Source organism: Sus scrofa, chromosome 8, assembly GCF_000003025.6.
Source record: "Sus scrofa isolate TJ Tabasco breed Duroc chromosome 8, Sscrofa11.1, whole genome shotgun sequence".
Taxonomy (NCBI): domain Eukaryota; kingdom Metazoa; phylum Chordata; class Mammalia; order Artiodactyla; family Suidae; genus Sus; species Sus scrofa.
In genome coordinates, this window is record NC_010450.4 from 99,166,656 (window position 1) to 99,191,220 (window position 24,565).

Below are 24,565 nucleotides of genomic sequence, written 5' to 3' on the forward strand. Positions count from 1 at the left end.
ATGAGTTGACTAAGTCAAATGAGATGTCTGTAACAATGCTGAGTGTTAGAGAAGCATACTAGCAGAAAGAAAATAAAATCCAGTAGAGGTGATAGCTCTAATGTTAATGTCAGATTATATTTTTCCTTCACTAGAGAGATGATAAGGAATGCAATGTGTTGATTAAAGCAAACGGATGTGTCACTATTTCTTTTTCTCTGTTACTATTTCTATCAAAATCACTTATGTTTTAGATGAGGTAATGCTGTATTTCACCTTCAGGCACTATTAAAAAATATGTCAAAAATTGTCACATGTAATTTTAAGAATACATCTAAAAGAGGTGGGATCCTTAACCTAACCTTGAAGGATCCAGGTCACATGCAACTATTTCATGAAGCTTTTCAAAGGATATAGGTTATGTTAAGCTTTCCTTTCTTTAGCTTTATCCTCATCTTTACCACTTCACTTTACATCCTTTTACACAAGTTATAGACTAATGATTAACTTTTTGTTTTCCACTATGAAAAATCCCTTTGGAGAAGACAAAACATCATACTTTAAACTTCTATAAATACCAGCACAATAAAGTAATTTTTTTAAACTACAATTTCCTTTTGAATGTCAAGTAATAATAAAGATGAAACTAGTAGTTTTACTTACCAGTCGTCTGAAACTGCCACATTACTGACCGTGCAGTACCCTGGTTCTTGGTTCTCAGAACAAGAGTCCACAGTTAAGGAAGCTGCCTATAAAGTAAGAGAAAGAAAGGTTCAGTCTGAATTGTATTGTCCTTGTTGTCCTTTTCAGCCAACACTACTCAGGACTTATATTTGGACATGATTTTAAAATTAAAATAAAAGTTTCATGTACCATATTGTAATATAATACAATTATAAGATCAAATCAGTTGTATATATCTCTTTGATATATCTAAAGCTTAAATTTTTGGGAGTCCCTGTTGTGGCCCAGAGGTTAATGAATCTGACTAGCATCCATGAGAATGTAGCTCATCCTCAGTGAGCTAAGGATCCAGAGTTGCTGTGAGCTGTGGTGTAGGTTACAGATGCAGCTTGGATCCTTCATTGCTGTGGCTGTGGCTGTGGCATAGTCTGGCAGCTACAGCTCAGATTAGACCCCTAATCTGGGAACCTCCGTATACTGTAGGTGTGGTCCTAAAAAGCAAACAAAAAAAAACAAAAAAAAAACAAAAAGGTCCATTTTTTAATCTTACAGATTTCTTAATTGGGAAAAAACAACTTGTATAATGATGTTGTATTTTAGTCAATGTTAATACTCTCTCTTTCTCTCTCTCTCTCTCTCTATATATATATTATTTTCTAAAAGCATGGTTATACCACTCCAAGGGGAAAAAAATACCTGAGGGAAAGTTTTATTTGAATAATAGCTCATTCAATTTAATCTTCAGAATTAAATGCACCTTCTTTCACAGTTGAATTTTTCTACTAGTACTGCTGTAAATTGGGATTTTTTTTATCCTGTCTACTCAATGATTCAAAGCTGAGAAGTTAATGATTTTGCCATTTCCAACAAAATCCTTTAGAAACAACAGATTCAAAAACCAATAGAGGCCTTATTTGGATATTTTCTGAAATAGGGAGATATTTTTCCTCTGACAGAAGTAATAATAACAAGGGTATTTTTTCCAGTTAGTATTATCCATATCCATCAGGCTATGGAGACATAGTACAAATGAACTGAAATCACTTCGTTCTCTTTCCCATTGGTCATACTTCTCAGTGCCTCCTTCTCTGTCCTCTCTCTTGCTCCCTAGCCCTTCTTTGATGAAATCGAATGTTCATGAAGTTTAAGGGGACCTTGGAGATCATCAGATAAAATCCTCTATCCTGTATAAGAGCCCATTGATGACACCTAAGCAAGGTGGTCATTTTACATAAGCTTGGAGGTACTTACTAACCCCATTAGGTTCACCTGTCAGAATTGGAAAATCATTATGGCTCATGTAAGCACCAGTCTACATATATATACCAGAATCCGCATATTTGTTCTAATTCTGTCAGATTCAATATGGCTGGGTACATCAGTAATCAGGGACATTGGAGTTCCCTACATCTGTATTCTCCCAGAGATCTTTCTCTGAGCATGCTAGTTTGATAGTATGTTGGTTTTGAAAAATGTCAGGCAAAAATGAGTGTAGTAACCTATTACTAATCTGAAAAATTATCCCCAAAATGTGTTTGTTATACCTCTGTTAGGATTCACTGAAGTCAGGGTAGCTTCTTAGGCACCACTCAATTTAAACTTTACTGAGATTAAACACAACAGCCAATATTTTTACTTCAAAATGCTGCATAAGGCAGAGTTAATGGCAGTTTGGGATAACTAACATTTATTAAGCACCTTTTAAATACAAATAAATTCAATTTTAGATATAAACAGCAGTTATGATTTTAAAAGATTGGCGTTAAAATCCAAAAATACTTTAAAATAGCTTTTATTAGGAGTTCTGCCGTTGCTCAACAGAAATGAATCTGAATAGCATCCATGAGGATGCAGGTTTGATCCCTGGCCTTCCTCAGTGGGTTAAGGATCCAGCATTGCCGTGAGCTGTGGTGTAGGTCACAGATGTGGCTCAGATCCGGTATTGCTGTGGCTGTGGCATAGGCCAGCAGCTATGGCTCTGATTGGACCCCTACCCTGGGAACTTCCATATGCTGTAGGTGCAGCCCTCAAAAGACAAAAAAAAAAAAAAAAAAAAAAAAAGCTTTTCTTACCATTTACTTTTCAAAAATCTTTGGTAATTGTTGAAGACGGGGTAACAGAGTTGGGAGATAGAGATAGAGTTGGGATAAATAAATAAATAAATAAATAAATAAATTTGTCTGTTCTATTACTCTATGTCAATGTTTGCAAACATTAACAGGGAAAAGACATGATGCATTTCCCTTTATAAAGGAAAATACTTGTTTGATGAACACAAGTGCTAAATAAGCATGTACCCCTCTTATTGTTACATGAGAGCCATATAATTAAATGGACTATAATATGGAAATCTTGGATATTACTGAGTTATGGTTCTGAGACTACCTTGGACAGTCAAAAGCCAATAGTTTATCGCAACACAGTCTCATGACATAGACCTCACAGTATATTGGGTGCTGGTGTAATAAGGATTATTACAGACAATATTGAAATATGTGTTGAGTCATCTTTTATCAGTAATATATTTGTAGAAAAGTTTTTCTCATTTGTTTTTAAGAAATTTCCTCAATTTTGGCAGGGATACTTAGAAAAGCAAAGTAGGCATTTTAAGTACAGTTCTTACATGGCCTTAGAAATGTATAAGAAATGTAGAATATGGAATATTTATGCACTGGGATAGTTCCTTTGTTCTCTTTTTGTTTTTGAGATGAGTTGTTTTTGAGACAAGCATAGTTGCTGTAAGCAAAAGAAAAACATTACCTATTTGCTGCTGTACTTCATAACAAAATTGGACAAATAATGAACACATATAATTGAACTCAGTTTGTGCCACAATCCATACTTTAACTTTTTAAGTTTCCAGCCTAATTGACTAGATATACAACTGCAAGACAAGTTTCAGTGTGGAATGAATATCTTACCATTCCTGCTCTCCTGGCAATCACAGTATGAAAATGTCCATCTGATACCTTCTTCATGGTGGTGAGTTTATAGGTACCACTGCCTAAATTATAAGAGAATCTTAGTCTTTCTTCAGCAATTTCAAGGGCCAAAAACTCAGCCCGGTCCCCTGTCTGGTTGTCATAGTTGTATAGAAATAAAGCATGCTTTTAATCGTTGCAAATTTGACATAAATATAGTTGTTATTGGGGTCCAAGCTGGGAAATTCCATGTATGATAACTCCTCAAATCCATAACTATTCAACTCACAGTGTTTTCCAAAGACACCTGTAAATGAGAAAATTGACAAGTTGACATATTACATTCAAGTCAAGTTTTATTAAATGACTTTGATTAAAATATTTCTAAGTAACAATGTCACACTTTTAACAGCTTTTTATTACTCTCAAAAGAATACAGTCTAAATTTAACTGAAATAGAAAAAAATGATCTCTAAAGCATTAAAGAAATGATAAACTGGTACAGTTATTTTTCTTTGGCTAATTAGAAACCATATTTAACTATGCCCATTTTAAAAAATTAGAATTTTTGGAATCGAGTAGGTTCAAAGAGGTTTTTTTCCTGGAAAACTTTCAAAGTTAGTTTGTCAATCTTTTTATTTAATATGCTGTAATTTTCAACCAAGTTATTTCCTTCATAATATATAATTCTTGAAAACAATTTTTATTCAGTTAAGGATAGTAAATTTTATCTTCACTGAAAAAAATCAGTCTCTATACTTGTGGTATTTTCAAGAGTCACAAAATTAGGGAAAGGAATCACTACCTTTAGGGAAGAAAATAACTGTCTTCAGTTTTTATCTCTTCCTTGTCATATACCCTCTTTGGATATGGTTTACAACAGCTACTTTGAAATAGCTTTCTGTTTTTCTGAAATCCAGCATTCTCACTTGTTTGTGCTGGTTCTTTTTCAAACTTGAAAAATGAGTTTTATTGATGTTACAATGCTAAGCCAAAATTCTTTTCCCACAAATATTAGTAGACTGTAGCAAATGATCGGAAAATTAACCCATGCCAACACATCATGATTCTTATTAACTTGCAAAGGTTTCATTCCTTCATTTTGGCTGTACATCTCATGTACATGCGTTAAATTTAGACTCAGGGAATTGTTCTGCTAGAAGAAACCAGTGTCATCATTTTACAGAATTTAAAACTGGTCCAAGGTCATAGAACCATCTGAGGCAGAGCCAAAATTTGAGGCCAGATCTACTGATTATCTAGTTGTTTTGACTACACCACATTTTATATCCAAATGTTCTTTAAATTAAAATAACTTAGAAGCTGCTTATGTCACTTATCATTCCTTTTTCTGTAAAGGTTGAGATAATACTCATTATAAATGAGTAGGAAATCTGTATAATTTATTTTTAGTCATTAACTGCAGTTAAAGAAAAGGTAAAGAAATTGTAGAAATTGTATGTACCATATATGGCACATGTTTATATATAACATATATATATATCATATGCTATTTATATTTATGTAAAATTTTATGTTTATATATAACATTTTTAAAGTTATTTATATTAACTATATATTTCATTATATATACATTACTTATATATTCAGAAAGAGTAACATAAGTTAAAAAGAAAGGAAAAATAAAGAATGCAAATGAAATAGATTACGAAAGAGAAATGTTTATTATGTGGTCTCTTAGGTCTCTCCTGATTAAATTTAAATAAATCTATGAAAATAACTTAAAATTTGAATATAAATATATATAGAAAGTACACAGATGCTGGAAAGATGTTCCACATTTTATTTAAATTGATACTGTGTTTTCAAACATGATAACATTTTTATGGAATATATTATCTTTTTAAGGTGTTTTGTTATTGTTACTAGAAACACGTAAATTTTTGTCTTTGAAATAGTTTTAATGAGGATTTCAAATCTTCCTTCTGAATGGACTGTCATGAAATAAATCTACATAAAGGTCAAGCGAGATTATTTAATTTAATAAGAAATATTTTGTATATTATGAAATTTTATATATATATAAAGTTATAACTATACAGTTTCTCTTTATAAAATCTTAAGCACTTTGTTTTTTCTAAAACATAATCCAAGAAAAATCTAAAAATTAAAAGAAAAACTTTAAGCCCAAACATCAAATCTTACACTGATGAGAAGGTAAATAGTGCAAAAATGTTTTCAACTTCAAAATTGTAGTTAAGGTGTTCTTTTACAGGATGCATGTGTAACGACTGCCAGCTATTTGTTTGGGGCATTCCATCTGCTATTTTTATTTGTATGTTCACCCACATTCAGTTTGTAAAAGAAAATACTTTATTTGCCCTTTTAACTCTATCTCTCTGTTCTCAAATCTGTATTGTTACAAGGTCTTCGGCTTTATTTTCTTTTGTAAGTCTTCTGTTCTCAACTAAAAATGTTTAAGTTTAAATAATGTTCTTTTGTCTTTGCCACTGGAAGGAATGGGGTGGGAATGTATACTGCTGGCTCCATGTGATCTGTCTCTATTTTAATTTATGGTATTGCGCTAGCCCCCTTGCGGGGAGAATCTCTGATCTGCTGAGGGGAAGCTTCATTTGTACACCAAAACACCTCCACTCAGCAGGCAATGACTGCTGTATCAGCTGCACTGTAGCAACAATCTGTTCCTATTTGTTATCAACGATCTTAAATCCTCATAAGTGCAACTGGAATGCAAAGGAATCTCTAAAAATATAAAAACCTTTGTTCAATAACTTGAAAATATTTTTTCCACTTTCCACCCCAATCCTCTTATCTTTCCTTACTAAACATAAGTTAAACCATGAAACTTAATTGTGGTTATGTGTAGAAAGCAACACCCTTTAGAATAATAAGAGATCATTAAAAGAAAGGCCTTTTAAGAGATCTAACATTGTAGGTAGTTTGACCTTGATCTATTTTTTACTGTTTCAAGGGCATTGTTGGTGAGAATCTCAAGGAAGTTTTAAAAAAGAGAAGTACTTGTGAATATCATCCGGACTGAAAATAAAATTGTGTTCTAGTCACTGTATCATTTTGGGGGTAGTTTTGCTTTGTCTTCATTGTTTGCTTTGGACAAAGCCCTCAATTCCTGGGCCTCAGAACCACTGCTAAAATGTATAGCCCACAATTAGATATTTTTACATTCTGTTTCTCTTTATCATTTTTTTGATATCGTGCTTTATAAAAACAAAACTAGAGAGGATCATGGAATTACTTAAAAATGAATTAGTATTACATTTATGGTTCTTTTCAAATTCTGTTCTCTACTATCCATTGAGATTCACATTTTGGGTCCAGACAGCACGGTAATAAATATGTCCAAGGAAAGACTACAAAAATATCCTTCCTCCCTCTTGCTTATGCAGAAAGACGGGGTCCCTAACTGTTGCAGGACCTCCGAATATGAATACTGTATTGTGGAGTAAAGCAGCCTTTAAATAAATGGAATAATCACCAACCTATGAAACAAACCAAATTAAAATAAAAGCTTTCTGCAAAGCTGTTCTCATAGTTCTTGGCCATCCCAGTGCTGTGTAACATTTGGGTGAGACCTAGAAGGAATCTTTTAGTTCATTCCATGATGATGAATAAATATGTACATATACAAAAAATTATCTTTAACAAATTCCTTCCTCAACAGAACATATTATACTGAATTTTGATTAGTTACATGATACTATCTACAAAAAGCCTATAGGAAGATTGCATGTCATTACCAAATCCTTCTGATTGAAGTGGTTGAATTAATGTAAAAAGCAAATTTTAAAAGCAAAACAAAACAAAAAAAAAGGTTTTGACTATTCAAGGCATATAGAAGTGCCTAGGCCAGGAATCATTACCTGAGCCACAGTAGCGACTGGAGCCACAGTAATGACAACACTGGGTCCTTGACCCACTAAGCCAGCCAGGAACTCCTGGTTCTGCTTAAAAAATTTTAGTAGACAGTGATGTCAAATAGTGCTTTTTTTCATTTGATAGGTTTTAGGCTAAAAAGAAGGCATCCATAAATTTTTGAGAGGAAATGTCTGAGGAGACACCATCAGATTTAATTACCTTGGGTTGATTATGTTTCTAGATTATTTTTAAGGCAATATATTCAATGGAATTCCCATAATTAAAAAATATATTAAACCTTTGAAATTGTATTTTGCTAAAACTACCTGTGTAAAACAAATAATATCTTCTCAGTCATTCCTAGACACAGTAAAACAAAATTGCTAAACTGTGTGCCATATAGATTGGTATTTTACACTCACCAAATGGGCAATGGCAATAGTATGACTCTACACCACTCTGGCAGGAACCACCATTAAAGCAGGGGTTGCATTCACAGTAATTGACTGAAGATTCGCACATTTTCCCTGAAAAGTATCAAACTCATTAAAAAAAATCTTACACATAAATATATTAACACCATTACTGTGTAACCATATGTAATAATCTATCCTGAGAGAACTATTCTTTGATAAGAACTGTTCTTAGATAAAAAATCTAAGAACATTTTACTTGACATGAGGAAATTGGAATATTATATCAGAGTTCAAAGTCTTGTTCAGTTGTCCTATTGTAAAGATGTGCATTACAATGTTTAGGAAGTAATTTACATAGTCAACTTGGAAGGAAATACTGTTTTCAGGGAAATCACAAATGGTGAACATATTTAAATGTTTTTCACTGAATTTATTTTCTCTTATCGATGCCACTTCATTTTTCATGTAACTCGAGAGTTGAAACTTGTACAGTATCATTTTCACTAGAGATTTCCTTGACTCAGATTTTGTCCAATTACAATCCTTTCAAGAATATTCCTTAACTTGTACATACCTGTTTAAAGCAGGATTCGAAATTAAAAAAAAAAAAAACACCAAACACATTTTCAAATACTTATTAAGATTTGTCCTTGATGACAGATTGTGTATACTGTCTTTTTTTCTAAAACAGTAATACCTAAGCAGCATATTTTTCACTGTATAAATATTTCTCACACATCATTTTGTTCATTGAATTAATTAATATTAACTGCCCATTATGGACCAGGCAGGCTAGAAGTTGAAAGTATGATAGTAAAAAAGCAGACACAAGTGTCTTAACATGAGGTTTCCATTTTAGTGGGGGAAACTGATCCACCAAGAGGAGACATTTACATTGCACAGATGGAGAAGAGGAGGCCCTTGAAGGTAATCCCTTGCCTAAGAAATTGTAAAACTTTGGTACAGACTATTGGAGGTCCACTCCTATATCCAGGTTTCAGACCACTATGAGTAATTAATAATTTAAAAGGCAAAATTTAGGCTATAAGGCTAGTCTTATTTGTTATTTTGTTATTGTTGACCTGTGATGTGTGTGGGTTTTTATGCAATGTAAATTTGTTCTAATACTGCTGTTCTATAACTTTAAATTATTGTAGCAATTTAAGAACAAGTTTTAGTTTTCCAATTTGAAGAAATAATGAGATGCTTCCCAATTTCCTAAGAAATTAAGAAATTTCTTAGAGTTCTTAATTTCCATGCATTGACAGGAGAGAATTTATTTCTGTAAAGCTATTTCCTACTTCCCAGCATGACTGCTCTAATGCCTTTATCAAATGTCTCATGAAAGCACACGTTTTAAATGCACAATTGACAATGTTGTACAGAGATAATCCATTTTATCGTAATGATTATGCTTGAAACATCATCAAACTTTTTTTTTATTTAGTTCTATTTCTGTGGCTTGACTTTGTAGCTACGGTTGTTCTCGTCTGAAATTGTGAGTCAGATCTCATGATACTGCTAACTGGACATGATTCTCTACATCATAGAGTCATAAAGACAACATTTTTTCTTTTATAAATAACATTGGGAACCTCCTTACAAGTCAAAACAGTACAATTTAAGAAGAGCTTTCTATTATAAGGGGAATAATGAAAATAAAGTTACTAATCTAGAGGCACAGAAATTAGGTTTTAAGTATTGCAGCAATAGGTCATACTGAAAAACAAATTTATTCTAAGCTGTTACAAACTATCACACCAGGGAGATACTGTGTCATAGGAGAAACTTCTTTGGTGTTTTCTAACTGGATTTTTGACAGATTAGTCTAGAGAAGTGTATTTTTTATTACTATAATATCAATATCATTCAACAGAGACTAAAATAAGACCTATTGACTATACTATTGTTTATTTATTATCAGGAAAGTCACCTCCCACTCCTTCCATTTTTTTATTCTGTAAGATTATGCATCATTTTCACGTGTATTATTGGACTAAGTAAGGTTTTATTTTCTTCTTTTCCTTTCTTTTTTTAAAAATTTATTTTAGAGTTGTGTTAAAAGTAGCATGCCCTAAGTGCATAGAAGAATTCTTTACACGTGTTTTCAGTATAACCTTCATATTGTGAAAACATACATGTGCCTTACAACAATCACAGACTTCACTTCTTGAAGACTGGAAATGGGGAACAAAGGCTTATCAATTTAGGGCCATGGTCATGTACACTTACTCAAATAGTTGGACATATGTGCTCTCCAAGAAAAATGTATGATATAAAAACCCAAATCATTGATCCTATAAATTTCAACTATATACTTTTTGAATCCAGTTGGAAAAGACTACCTTAAATCTTGGTTTAAATAACAACAACAAAAGGAATTTACTTTTTTTTTAAATTCTATTAATAACTATGATAGATATCTATCTTATCCCTTTAAAAATAATATTTTAAGACAGATATCTGAGTTTACTTCAAATATAAACTGTAAGCTATTTCAGTTAGTCCAAAGTGAGAGGTGGAAAGAAACCCCCAAATAAATGACTTACATATGTATTAAAAAATACAGGAACTACATAAATAGAAGCAGCTACAAACTGATAAAATATTAGTTTAAGAATGGATTTCTTTTACAAACCAAAATAAATTACCAATAGAGTCTGATTCTTTGAGTATACAAAAGATAAACAGACACTGGAAGTAGAAAAAAATTTGACCTTTCTTTGACATTTTACTGTAACCAGAGTTTTCTTTTCTTTTTTCTTTTTTGTCTTTTCTAGGGCCGCACCCACGGCCTATGGAGGTTCCCAGGTTAGGGGTCTAATCAGAGCTGTAGCTGCCGGCCTACACCAGAGCCACAGCAACTCCAGATGCGAGCTGCGTCTGCGACCTACACCACAGCTCATGGCAATGCCAGATCCTTAACCCACTGAGCAAGGCCAGGGATTGAACCAGCAACCTCATGGTTCCAAGTCGGATTCATTAACCACTGAGCCACAACGAGAACTCCCAGAGTTTTATTTTCTTATTTGTCAAAAATAAAAGAGATAATTTCCTAGGGGTTATGTAAATGAAGTTATAGCTGGGTTTGGGTAAAATGGTCTAATCTGTTGGTATTAGAGTATGTACATTACTTGCCATTCAGAAATTTAGTTTGAGTACTCCATTTAATGAGTAATATTTTTATTTCATAATCAGTAAATTTCAAAGAGACTGCCATACTAGAGTCAAAGACACAGCTTGAAAACAATGTTGCAATTTAATTAATAAAGGACTTTTTTATGTGAGGGAAAGAGGTCATAATTTTACTTAGAATCAAAAGAATGCCTTTAAAAGCATATTTCTAGTGTTTGGAAAGTTTATGTTCTATTACCCAATTAGAAGTTAGCAACAAATTCTATATTGTTCTGCACACATCTACTTAAATTTTACTGTTAATGGCATAATGATTATCAGAGAATGCGGCAGTTTGAATTACTCTAACATCCTTCTGGTAAAAACAATCTGATGTGTTGGTGCACCGTGAAACAAAATTTTGGATCATTAACTTAATTAATGCTGCAAGTCAATTAACAATATTTGTCAGTGCCTTGAGGCTTGAAGTATGCTGATAGGGCTTGCACAAAGAAAAGCATTTATGTCTCTTGAACTCAAGGAGCCTTTTTCTACTAAGATATGTTAGCTGTCAGAGCAGCTGTTTGGAAGAATAAACTGATCTCATTGCTTTGACATTCATCAATTAATGGTGTTGATACACACTATTTATTATAGATAGAAGGAGATGTGCCTCGGGAAGTGTAAGCTCCTAGCACATGGAGAATGGGAATTGTTGACGAGTAAAACGAATGCATAATAGGAGGTCAAAGTCTACACAGATTTTCCAAGATTATAGTTTAAACTTACAGAAGAAATTTAGTATGTGTCTTCATGTTCTGGGGCAGAAGGTGTGATGAAGTGTTGAGCATAAATTGAATCTGATGTGATCATCTGTGATCTTTTCAACAGGGATATATATTTAAGTTCCCCTCATTCCAATAGTAGGTTTTAATGTTAGATTATGTGGAGTTGAACTAAATGTATTCTTACCTATTAAACTTAGCCACCCTATGGGGATATACTGATTTCTGATATCCATGGTTTGTGCAGGCTTCAGTTTAATAGCTTAGATCATACATGTATTAGATCACCACAGTAATATTTTATATTTATACACAGAGGAGAAGGAAGACTATGTGGACCTAACAAAGTCCATTTTGTATCTAAATTGATTATTTTATTAACAAATACAATTCCAAATACATATATGTCATGTATTCTGAATGCTTATGCTTATAAGTTTTTTTATTACTTTAGCAGAAAGTAGCTGTTTTTGGATACTATATAAATGTTTCCTGTTATTGCAAAACACACTATGAAGACAGCACGTCTAAATATTCTGGTCAAATAGCATTATAGCTTTTCACATGGATATGAAGTGAAATGTTATTTTTAAATAAGGTAGTAATAAAAGTAAAAGGAAAAAAAGTTTTACCTTTGTATTTTAAATAAACACAAATGTGGAGTTCCTGTTGTGGCTCAGTGGTTAATGAATCTGACTAGGAATCATGTGGTTGCGTGTTCGATCCCTGGCCTTGCTCAGTGGGTTAAGGATCCGTCATTGCCCTGAGCTGTGGTGTAGGTCACAGACACGGAACGGATCCCATGTTGATGTGGCTCTGGCATAGGCCGGCAGCTACAGCTCCATTAGACCCCTAGACCCCTGGCCTGGGAACCTCCATATGCTGTGGGTGCAGCCCTAGAAAAAACAAAAAGACAAAAACAAAAAACAAACAAAAAAACCCCACAAATGCTATCCTAATGAGACTGCAAATGATTACATACAATGGCACACATAATATGCATGATAAGCTTATAAACACCTGTTTACTTTCCACAGAAATAAGCTTTTATACTACTAGAACTTGTTATTAATTCTTTAATAAGTTAATGTATCATTTGAGGGTAAACCATGTAATTCTACTCTCGGAAATAAAGTCAAAACAAGAATTGAGCCTTTATCCTCTCTTGTATGAGCCACTCTTCGGTATGTCACAGGAATTCTCATTTCACATCTAGTCACTAAAGTTTGTTCATATTCTTTGCTTTCCTGGTCACATGATCATTGGCAACACTAATATATGACTCCTGTGATTCTAAAAGTTAGGATTTCCATACTAATGAAGGCAAATGTTTGCCAAGTGTCTTGGTAAAATTACTATGCACAACCTGTAAATAACTTTACAGGTTTGGGAAAAAAATTCCTATGCATCCTGTCAAATGACATAAAAGTGATGAATGGACAAATCTCATCCTCCCCTGAAATATCAAGACTTACTAGAGAACATAGGAAAACTTCTCCTTGTGGGAATAAACTCCTGGCATTTCTCCAAATACCACACCTAAAATGCATCCAGATGTGTGAAAGTGAATAGGAAAGGTTAAAGGGGCAATGAACTAATTCTGTTATGAGAGACACAGATTTAGAAATAAGTTCCATATATGCACTGCCCCTTATAGAACCATTCATTCCTCTGAAAGATTTAAAGCAGTCTGTGCTGCAAACAGAAAACCTGAGTGCAGGAAGACAAATACTACGTGATTACTGATTAGAACTGTGCTTTTGACTTAGGGCTCTATTAAATACAAGAAATTGTCATTTGTATAGGAAAAGAATTGCCAGGTTTGTAGTAATTAGGCTGAAGTTTTCCTCCAGGATTTCTTGAACTTCTGAGGCATGAATAATACAAAAGATATCTTCTTTTGATTTACTGAGACATAGTGACAGCTGATGTAATTTTTTTTTTACTATTAAGCTGTGAAAATCTACACATTAATTTTTCATGTGTTTTGGCTATATTAAAATTCATTCATCGTTTCTAATATGCCCTACATATAGCTAATCAAAGCTCCATTTCGTGATATAAAATTAAATTATAGGAAAAAGGTCTTAATGAAATATGAAGTGATGTAACAAAATGAAGTTTCTCAACTTGCATCAATTAATAAACACTTACTCTTCTAATTCTTAGCACAGTCTCTAACTTCATATGAAATATTCAATAGTTGTGTGTGTGTGTATTGCGTGTGTGTGAGAGAGATGGGGGGCTGTAGCTAAGAATTATTATTTTTTCTTGTTTGTCTGCCCTGAGGCACATGGAGTTCCTGAGCCAGGGATCAGATCCAAGCTACAGTCCTGACTAAGCTGCAGCTGTGGAATGTCAGATCCTTAACCCACTGTGCCAGGCTGGGGATCGAACCCAGTGCTGCCAAGGCACCGGTGATCCTGTTGCACTGCAGCAGGAGCTCCACTAAGGATTATTTTATTCAGAAAGTTCATAAAATCTCACAGCTCCAATTTGTAATGCCACAGAATTTTAAAAGCATTGAAAAAAAATGCAGGGTAAGTCCACAAAATGGAATATGAAAACATAGCTGCTTTGAAATAATTCTAATGATCCCAAGATATTTGAATACATGAGACTTTGAAGAAGTCTAAGGCACTAGTATTTAATGTTAACAGAGGTAAAATCTACCCAGAATGAATATTTAAAAATTCATTCTGTGAGGCATACATGTGCTTAAGTATGAATTTTGTCCTATGCTTATTAGCTCTGATTGGTTCAGATGTCTGGGGCATTAGTTCTACCTTGCTGAGTCAGATTACCTGGTAAAGACTAGCTGGAAAAATGTAACTAAAAATGATCCTTGAGGGATTATCTTTACAAAGAACAGTAAACATATATAGATATTGAAACAATATATTCCTAATTTAGTGTATGGTTAACAGTTTGTCACCATGATTTTTATTTTACTGTTTTCTGCAAAACAAATAAAACTATCAGATTTCAATGATCTGTTAGTTATATGGCATGGACTATAGAGTTTGAAACAAAGAATGACATAAATTTTAAAAAGTAAATTTAGGGAGTTCCTGTCGTGGCGCGGCGGAAACAAATCCGACTAGGAATCATGAGGTTGCGGGTTTGATCCCTGGCCTCGCTCAGTCTGTTAAGGATCTGGCATTGCCATGAGCTGTGGTGTAGGTTGAAAATGTGGCTCAGATCTGGTGTTGCTGTAGCTGGTAGCAGCTGTAGCTCCAATTAGACCCCTAGCCTGGGAACCTCCATATACTGCAACTGTGGCCTTTAAAAGCAAAAAATAAATAAAAATTTAAAAATGAAAAGTAAATTTATATGAATTGCTCAGTTTCATGTTTGTTTATATCATTCCTGATCAATTGGATTATCTCCAGCTATGCAAATGAAGACTAAAGTGAGCTCTGAGGAAGGGCAGTTTGTAAAATTAATGCATTACTTCCATTAACATTCCTTACAGAAAGAAGTTAGGGTCTAGTTTTTGGCAGCTCTGGCCCTAGAGTCACAAGAGTGTAGGCTTGGTTTCCTACAACATATAATAGAAGCAATAAGATTATCTCCTATGTCTAGATATTCTCTGCGGACACTCAGCTCCACTCCCATCCTCCTGTATTAGAACTTGGAAAATTATTTTCTTTCCAGACTCTCTTCCAGCAGGACTTGGGTTTAGATTCTGCCATGGGGGTGAAAGTTGAATGATATCTGAATGGTGAAAGCAGAGTGGGGAGCTTTCTCCTGGAAATCACTCACTGCAGGTGGACAAGATGATCAGCAGTGGTTTTTGGAAATACTTGCAGTGTCCTTATTGCTGAGGCAATAGCTGAATTTTCCTGTCCAAAACCCATCTCAGAGGCTCTTTGTGCTGTTTAAGTAATGAACTAAAAATTCTTTAAAGATATCACAGACTCACCATAATATTCTCTAGCAAGTACAGATCAATGTGTGATGAGGTGTGACAAGCATATAAAGAGCAGAGGCTCTGGACTAAAGCTTACAGTCAAAACTCAGCTCACTTTCTGTGCCATGCTGGAGGCCAGTCATCTAATCTCCAGTGCCTCTAAGATCCAGTTTCTGTGTTTTTAAATAGGAATAATAAAAATATTCACTTAATAGAGTTGTGAGAAACTAAATAAATAACTAAATGAATAATGATGTCTGTGATGCCAGAAGCTTTAAGCAGTGTTTTTTTGTTGTTGTTTATTTTTTTGTCTTTTTAGGGCTGCACCCATAGCATATGGAGTTTCCCAGGCTAGGGGTCAAATCGGAGCTACAGCTGCCCGCCTATGACACATCCACAGCAACACCAGATCCAAGCCTCATCTGTGACCTATAACATAGCTCATGGCAATGCCAGATCTTAAACATACTGAGGCCAGGGATTGAACCTGCGTCGGCATGGATGCTAGTCAGATTCGTTTCCACTAAGCCATGACGGGAACTCTTTAAGCAATGTTTTAAATAGCCACTTGACACATGTTGTTAATGTTTCATGATAAAAGAACGGATTCCTAAAAGTTTCAACACCTACATTTAGAAAAGGATGCAGTGTGACTCTAAATAATATGAAACAAATAGAGAGAAGTAATGTGAAAGGGAAAATTCTGTAGCCAGTCATGCTCTGAGTATTATTATTGTTATTATTACTATTATTTTGCTTTTTAGGGCCGCACCCACAGCATATGGAAGTTCCCAGGCTAGGGGTCCAATCGCAGCCACAGCTGCAGGTCTACACCACAGCATCGTGAGGGAACTCTCTGAGCAACATTTATACTGAGATCAGCAGGTGGTGCCTTCTCTCATACTCACAGCACTTTCCTGTTCCCCATCTACTACCCAATGCATTCATATTTTATTCCTTCTAGGACAAAGTGTAAACTCACTCTAAGTGTGAATGAGTGTACTAAATTAGAACAAATAAATAATCTTTATTGTTGAATTCCCTGCAGATGAAGTAATTGGGGGGACCTGGGATGTGAGAGTGGTGGGAAAGAGAGAGGAAGATTTTCTAGAAGTCCTGAAATCATAACATATATGTACCCTTGTTATTTATGATCCTAAGGGTACACGTTTGGTGAGACTCACACTTATCTTGTGCCCCTGAGGCATGTCTTTATAGAAATTGCACAACACACTTCTAACACTACCATTATACTAACACTATTACTGATGCTACTAATGAGCACTGGTACTTATTGAAAGTTGGACACTTTGCGAGGTATTTTACAAACATCATCTTTACTCATTACAGCAACTCTCAAAGGTAACTATAATTATTCCCATTTTAAAGTTGGGGGAGTTGAGGGCCAACAAGATTAGGTGACTTTCCGAAAGCTATAGCTAAATCAGTTTTTACCAAATCCCTTGATTCTATACACAGGCTTGTTGCCCCTTGTCTTCATTTATAGTTCAAAAACATTATTTTGTTAGAAGGCAAAACTTATGTGATCTGCTTTGACTTATTCAAACTTGCTTTATGTCATCATCAAGCAGTTCAGTTTTCCAAATGCGAAACTATATATACATGATGAGCATTATTTTAAAATATGATATCCAAATATATTTTCTTAAAATTTTCTTTTAAAATAGTATTCTGCAAAGAATCTACAAACTTAAAAAAAAAAAAAAAACAAAAAAAACAAAACTAACCCGGGAGTTCCTGCCATGGTGCAGCAGAAACAAATCCAACTAGGAATGTTGTGGGTTGTGGGTTCGATCCCTGGCCTCACTCAGTGGGTTAAAGATCTGGCATTGCCATGAGCTGTGATGTAGGTTGCAGGTGCGGCTCAAATCTGGCATTGCTGTGTTGGCCAGCAGCTGTAGCTCCAACTAGACCCCTAGCCTAGGAACCTCCATATGCTGCAGGTGTGGCCCTAAAAAAAAAAAAAAAATCTATCCTGGTTTCACCTATTTCACTGAACTTTAAATTGTGTTTATAAATACTACAGAGCAACCCAATATAATATACATCTTCTAAAAATATATAGTGTGCCAATTACAGCAGAGTAATTTTCTCTCCTCAAACTTATCAACAGCATACATTTTATACCATTTGAAAGTTTACCACCATCAATCAACTAATATGTAAGTGTTGGGTGGATGGATAGATAGATATAGAAAGATAATAGAGATAGAAATAGGTATATGTTTATATATGGACATGATGTCCTATTAGAATGCCAAAGACTAGTCAAACAAGCTTGCTCTACATGTTAAATTCCGATTCCAAAATGTCAAGGTAAATTGTGACTCAGTTTTGCTCTGGCTTACCTGAGAAATCAGGCTGTAATACTTTATACCCGACTAAAATAACTAGAAATAACAAGTCATTTTAATCTCCATTTAAATCATGACACTTGCTGCATCTTCCTCACAGTGTGGGTCAAATGTCAATAATCACAGTGATAATTATAAAAATCATAAAAAATGATGACGATAACATGAAGGAATCACAACAATAATTGCTAACAGTTATTTAGGACATAGAATGGTTCAGGTCTTATGCTTTAAATAGACCATGTCCTTTAACTTTAGAGCACTGTTTTGAATATACGATGTTCTTTCTGATCTTGCACAAGACACTTAGCAGATGGACTAAGAGCTGAAACTCTGGAATGAACTGTATTAGCTCACATCCTGACTCTACCACAAATCAACTGGGTCACTTTAGAAAACTGACTCAACTTTTCTTTCCATCAGCTTCCTTGTCTACATAAACTGGAAAATTATGATCCCCCATCATAGGTGTCTTGTGAGAAACAGATAAAGTGCTTAGAACAGTATCTGGCTAAGAGTAACTGCTTAAAGCATTTGCTATATTTATGCCTATTCTTTATGGAAAATCATTTTAAAATAACAAAGTTCATGGATTTCTGTTATACTTGATATGGCTAAAATCTTGGTAGGAAAAAAAAGCAAACATTGTCATACCTGTGTATCCAGTCTTGCAAACACAGTTGAAGCCTCCTGGAAAGTTCTGGCAGATGGCACCGTTCTTGCAGGGACTAGGCAGGCACTCATTGATGTCTCTCTCACAGGCCCGGCCAGTAAAGCCATCTGGGCAGCTGCAGGAAAATCCTCCCACTAAATTGTGACAGGTCCCAGCATTATGGCAGGGGGATGGGAGGCACTCGTCTATGTCTATTTCACACCAGCTGCCCGCATAGCCTGGCAGACACTTGCAGAAGAAAGGCTGCAAAGGTTCGTTTGCCACGATGATGACTGGCAGGCTCTCATAGCTCTTTAATTCAGAGCTCACAGCCAGCCTCCTCACACAGCTCCCTCCGTTCTGACACGGGCCATGAGCACAGGAATCGTGGTCCACAGATTCCACCTTCACCCCACTCTGCCGGAGGAGGATCTCTTTGATGCTTTCAAAGAAGGTGGCTACACCGCTGGGATTCACATACTGATTATGGTTGCGTTTCACAGCTGCCAAAAGAAACGTCCTATTGTTCCCCTCATAGGCACCATACAGTTGCACAGCAGTCCCCAGGCCAGTGAGCTGTGAACCTGCAATGCGTAAGAAATGAAGGTAGTGGTTGGTCAGGAAGTCCTTTACGGTTGGGACACTGAGACGCAGGAGGATGCTGTTGTCCACTGTTGCATTGGAAAATCCAGAGAAGAAAACTCGGATATTGCTCGTAACGGTGCCATGGACTCCGTCATTGCTAAGGACAGTCAGATCAAACGTGCCATCTGTGGACCTCGGCTGGGAATTCAAATCACAAGTGCCCCTTGGAATACTGAAGAGGCTTGTGACTCCTGAAGTTAGGGAGCAGTGGAAGGTGTCTAATACATCAGGATCCTGTGGCTTCACGGAGCCTAAAATCCCACCAGGAAACAAGTTGCCATAATAGTTAACAAAGATCTCCACCGTCCGAGACTGTGAAGGGTTGTCATTTTGGTCTATAACTGTAATGTGTACAGTTCCCGTGGAAGACATCTGAGGAACACCAGAGTCCCTAGTGACCACAGACAGATAGAAGTCTGCAATCTGCTCTCTGTCAATCTCTCGAGTGGTGCTTAGAACTCCAGCTGTGTTCAGACTGAAGTAATTGGTGGCCGGACCAGTGCTCAGCAAGTAATAGGTAAAGGGGCCTTGATTTGGAGGGAGATCAGGATCAGTGGACTGAAGGGTCATCACCAGAGTTCCTGAGCGTTTGTTTTCCATAACTTCTCCTTCACTGATGGTCAGCATGGGCCCATTATCATTTATATCTTCCAGGGTGACTAATAAGGAAGCACTCCCTGTGGCTGAGGGGGTCCCCGAATCCACAGCCAAAACCGTGAGATTATAGATGGGTAGGTTTCTCGATCTAATTCTGCAGTAACGGTGATCTGTCCTGTCTGGGGATTAATGGAAAAGGCACCATTTTCATTCCCTGATCCAATGAAGTAAGAAAACCTACTCCAGCTGGGCACAGAGTCTGAGTCGAAGGCACTGACAAAGGTCACATGGGTTCCCGTGGGAACCCCTTCGCTGATCTGAACACTGTAGATGTTTAGACTAAAAACAGGTGGGTCGTTGGCATCAAGCACCGTGACATTTACAGTGACCTCATCTATGTCTGCACCCCTAATGCTGCCAAAATTCTTGGCCAATACCTTCAAAGATACCCTTTCTTCTTTTTCTCTATCAAGAAGTCCAGAAACATAAATTTGTCCGGTCTTCTTATTGATCTGGAAACCCTTCTTTCTACTGTTACCAAAAAGTAAATAATGTACCTCCCCATCAGTGCCCAAATCACGGTCACTGGCAAACACTTCTCCAACAATAGTACCTTTAGGAGCTGCTTCTGAGATTTCAAAATAGTAAAGTTTGGAAACAAAACGAGGCACATATTCATTTGTCCCTTTCAATTGTATATTAACAGTGGCAAAACTGCACCTTTCTTCATCAGGGACATTGAAAGCTTTCACAGTAAGGTGGTAGCTCTGCTTGGTTTCAAAATCCAAGAAGCCTTGCGTGGTGATGACTCCTGTGTTGGGGTCAATGACAAAAAGGTCACTGTCAGATGACTGTACAGTATATGCGATCACAGCATTAGTTCCAGAGTCAGCATCTGTTGCATTTAGGTGGATAACTGTTGTCCCACTCGGGGCATTTTCTAAAACAGTGGGGAAATATTCATCGGGGAGGAATACTGGAGAATTGTCATTCACATCAATTACATTGACAGTGACACTGCAGTAACCAGTTCTGGCAACCCATCCTCCATCTGTAGCACTGATAGTCATTTCATGTTTCTGGCATAGCTCATAGTCAAGAGCTTTGGCTAGTGTTAATATACCTGTGGAGGAATTGATGGCAAAGATGCCTTCTTCATTTCCTGAGGAAATACTGTACCTAACTAAGCCATTCATAGCTGTGTCTCTATCTCTTGCAGAAACAGTTCTGACAATGGCCCCAATGCTATGGCTTTCAGGAATGGTTGCACTCATGTGGCTTTGAGAGAATTCCGGGGTGTGGTAGTTCTCTTCAGTGACAATTATTTGAACGGTTGCTTGGGATGAAAGTGGAGGGTTTCCTTTATCCTTGGCAGTGACAGTGATCAAAAAGTTTTGATTTAAGTCAGATATCAGGGAAGATGCTACTGAAATCCACCCTGTGTTATTGTCTAACTTAAATTTTCCCAAATGATTTTCATTCAAAATGAAATACTCCACCTCAGAATTCAGTCCAAAATCCTTGTCATCGACTGCAGTAACTTTGATTAACTTTGTGCCAACTTTCACGTTTTTGGTGACTGGAGTAAAATATTTAGTTTGAAGAAACTGTGGTGCGTTGTCATTACTGTCCACTGTGTTGATGGTAACCGTTGTCTCACTAAGTAATGAAGGATTGCCTCGGTCTGAAGACGTCACTATAAAACTATGTCTGTTGATGTTCACGTTACTGAAGCCACTAACATTTTGGTATTTTAAGACCTGTTTATTGAAAATCTCTCCTGTGGTGGCATTAATCCTGAAGTATTCTGATTGAGATTTTATAAAATAAAACACTTGTCCATTTGATCCCTCATCAGGATCTGTGGCAGACACTTGAGTCACTCTGGAGCCGATTTCAGGAAGTTCAGGGCAGTCTAAATAATAGGAGGGTCTGCTGAATCTTGGAGCATTGTCATTGATGTCTGTCACAAATATGGTGACATCTGTACTTACAGTCCACCCAGAATCGTGTGCAGAAACTCGGATTCTGTAACGGTCTGTATCTTCTCTGTTTAAAGGTCTACTAATTACAATATCACCAGTGCTGGGATTAATTATAAATGGAAGACTTGTGTCCATTATAGAATATCTACTAATTGCATTTACACCAATGTCTTCATCAGACGTTGTGACACGTGTAACTGTGTATCCTAAAGGGAATTTTCAGGCACGTGGGCACTGAATATTTGTGAAAATCTAGGGGCATTATCATTTTCATCTAAAATGTTAATGATGACTTTTACTGAGGCACTCTGGGAAGGGGAGCCTTTGTCTGAGGACTTTATGGTAAGCACATACTGAGCTGTTTTTTCCCTGTCTAAAGGTCGAATGCTTCTGATTTCACCAGTGGCATGGTTGATACTGAAACTATGTTCTCTGTTGCCATTAACAATTTCATAATCTAACTGTCCATTGGGTCCACTGTCCTTGTCCACTGCAGAAACAGTAAGTATTTTTCGAGGAGAAAGGTTTTCCAATATTTCAGATACAAACGGATCTTCCTTAAAAACTGGGGAATTATCATTGACATCTAATACGGTTATATCCAGTTTCTCATAAGCAGAGAAAGGAGGGAAACCTCCATCTCTGGCTTCTATCCATACAACATATTTTTGTATCTTTTCAAAATCCAGAGCCTGACTAATGGACACCTGTCCTGTTAACTGATCAATCTGGAATGTGTTGCCAAGATTCCCACTGGCAATATAATAGGACAAAGGTTCTCCTCTCAAGGAGGAGCCTGTTATGGTAGTGACAAGAGTGCCTACTGGCTGGTTTTCAGGAAACATAAAAGTTTGTTCTTTGGCTCTGACTTTAGGGAAATCTGCTTTGTTCACAAATCGAACAGTCACTGTTGTCGAATCTGTCTTTGGAAATGAACCACTGTCTTTCACGTGTACAGAAAACGTCACTTCTGAAGCTCCATTCAGTGGTCCGGCTGCCATAATAGCTCCTCTCAATGGGTCAATGTGAAATTTTTCAGAGTTTCTACCCGAAAGAGAATAATGCAGTTCAGAATTGGGTCCAACATCAGCATCTGTGACTGTAACCGCAAAGACAAAGGAACCTATAAAAGAGGGAGTGTGCAGTTATAATCTCATGGAACCCTAATAAAACATTTGGAAGTAAGTTAAAACGTGATATTAAAACTATATATAAAACACTCTATTGCTACCTGATAGAACTTTATTTTCTCATGATTACTTGTGGAGAACGATATTTCCTATATTGTCTCTGAAGTTCCCAAGTCAAATCTACTTAACAATAGTCTTCAGGGACTGACCTGCCATTATCTACCTAAAACTCATACAGTCTACTGAATTTAATATTTTTCAGTATGCCTTTGAGAGAAGCACAGGGAAGAGCAATTGCTAATCATCCCGAATTATAGCTCCTAGGAGAAAAATCTGTACATAATGTAACTTCCAACAAACACATTACCGTGTGAGTTCTGCTAAGAACTATGCTTCTGCCCAATGGGGAAAAAAAGATAAGTTCTCTATTATGTTTTGAAATATTGTTGATTACCTTTTATCTGATTATGTCAACAAAAATAATATAGTTAAAATTATTGTTGATTCCGTATAACCACAGTTTTATAGCAAAACTTTTATCTGTAAACTATTATCATATGGAGATAAAGTCCATGTAGGTATGTGTATGTGTGTGTGTGTGTATTAGAACAATTTATAAAGTACATACACAAATCTCTATCTATCTATGAATAATTATAAAGAAGTAAGAAATAAGAACTGAGGAAGAATGGACTCAATTTGGATTCCAAAAGTTAGTGCTTGGGATGAGGGCCAATAGAACAGATTGTAGAGGCGATATGCCGAAAAGCTGCCATAAGGACATGTTTTTGATATACGTATTCAGAAACCTTTCTGAAACCTGCACTCCTACCCCTACAGAAGAACTAGGGACACAAGTGAAAAGTCTTTCATTTTAATAAAGGGCGACTGATTCTGATTAATTATGGTATATCTCATGAGGAAAAAATGCTTAGGCTCTATTCCCTTTGTGTAGGAGATACTCTATTGCATCCCTACACATTGGGTGTAATTAGAATCACGCCTGCCAGCATCATTTCAGCTGAAGACCTTAATCAGGGATTTGTGACTTTGATATTGACATTTTCTTCTGATAGAAAGTTGGCACAAAAATTTATGGATTTTATACTTTCAATCGGTGTCAGACCTTCTTAAGTGAAGAGAAGATCAAAAAGATCACTAGAGGGAAATCCTGGATCCATTTTTTTTCCTAATTAAAAAATACATTAAAGCAAGGACAATTAAATTAATTATGGCCTTTGTATATTTTCCTGTTTGAAAATACATTTCGAAAATTACCAATAGCAGATGATCTGTGCAGGTTTTAAGACACCAGGCCATTCTTTGTGAACAAGCAAATGAAACCAAACCAATTTAAAAGAGATGCAGAAAAATAAATACATATTGTCGATATGAATGAAAGTGGTTCACTAACAGCTCTGTATACTTACTAGCAAAAGAAAAAACTTCGCCCATAGAAACTAGAATAAAATAATATTTATAGTAATAGAATTATTCCTTCATTAAACATTTTG

At 35.9% G+C, this 24,565-nt stretch overlaps 1 protein-coding gene across 1 annotated transcript in view; it reads right to left on the minus strand.

Moving 5' to 3' along the window:
* FAT4 (FAT atypical cadherin 4) overlaps positions 1 to 24,565 on the minus strand; it is a 170,165-nt gene that overhangs the window by 24,689 nt on the left and 120,911 nt on the right. Inside the window, 7 exon segments of the mRNA XM_021101611.1 lie at positions 643 to 728; positions 3,585 to 3,772; positions 3,775 to 3,891; positions 7,862 to 7,966; positions 18,697 to 20,073; positions 20,076 to 22,136; positions 22,139 to 23,044. Coding sequence (XP_020957270.1) covers positions 643 to 728; positions 3,585 to 3,772; positions 3,775 to 3,891; positions 7,862 to 7,966; positions 18,697 to 20,073; positions 20,076 to 22,136; positions 22,139 to 23,044 — 4,840 coding nt within the window.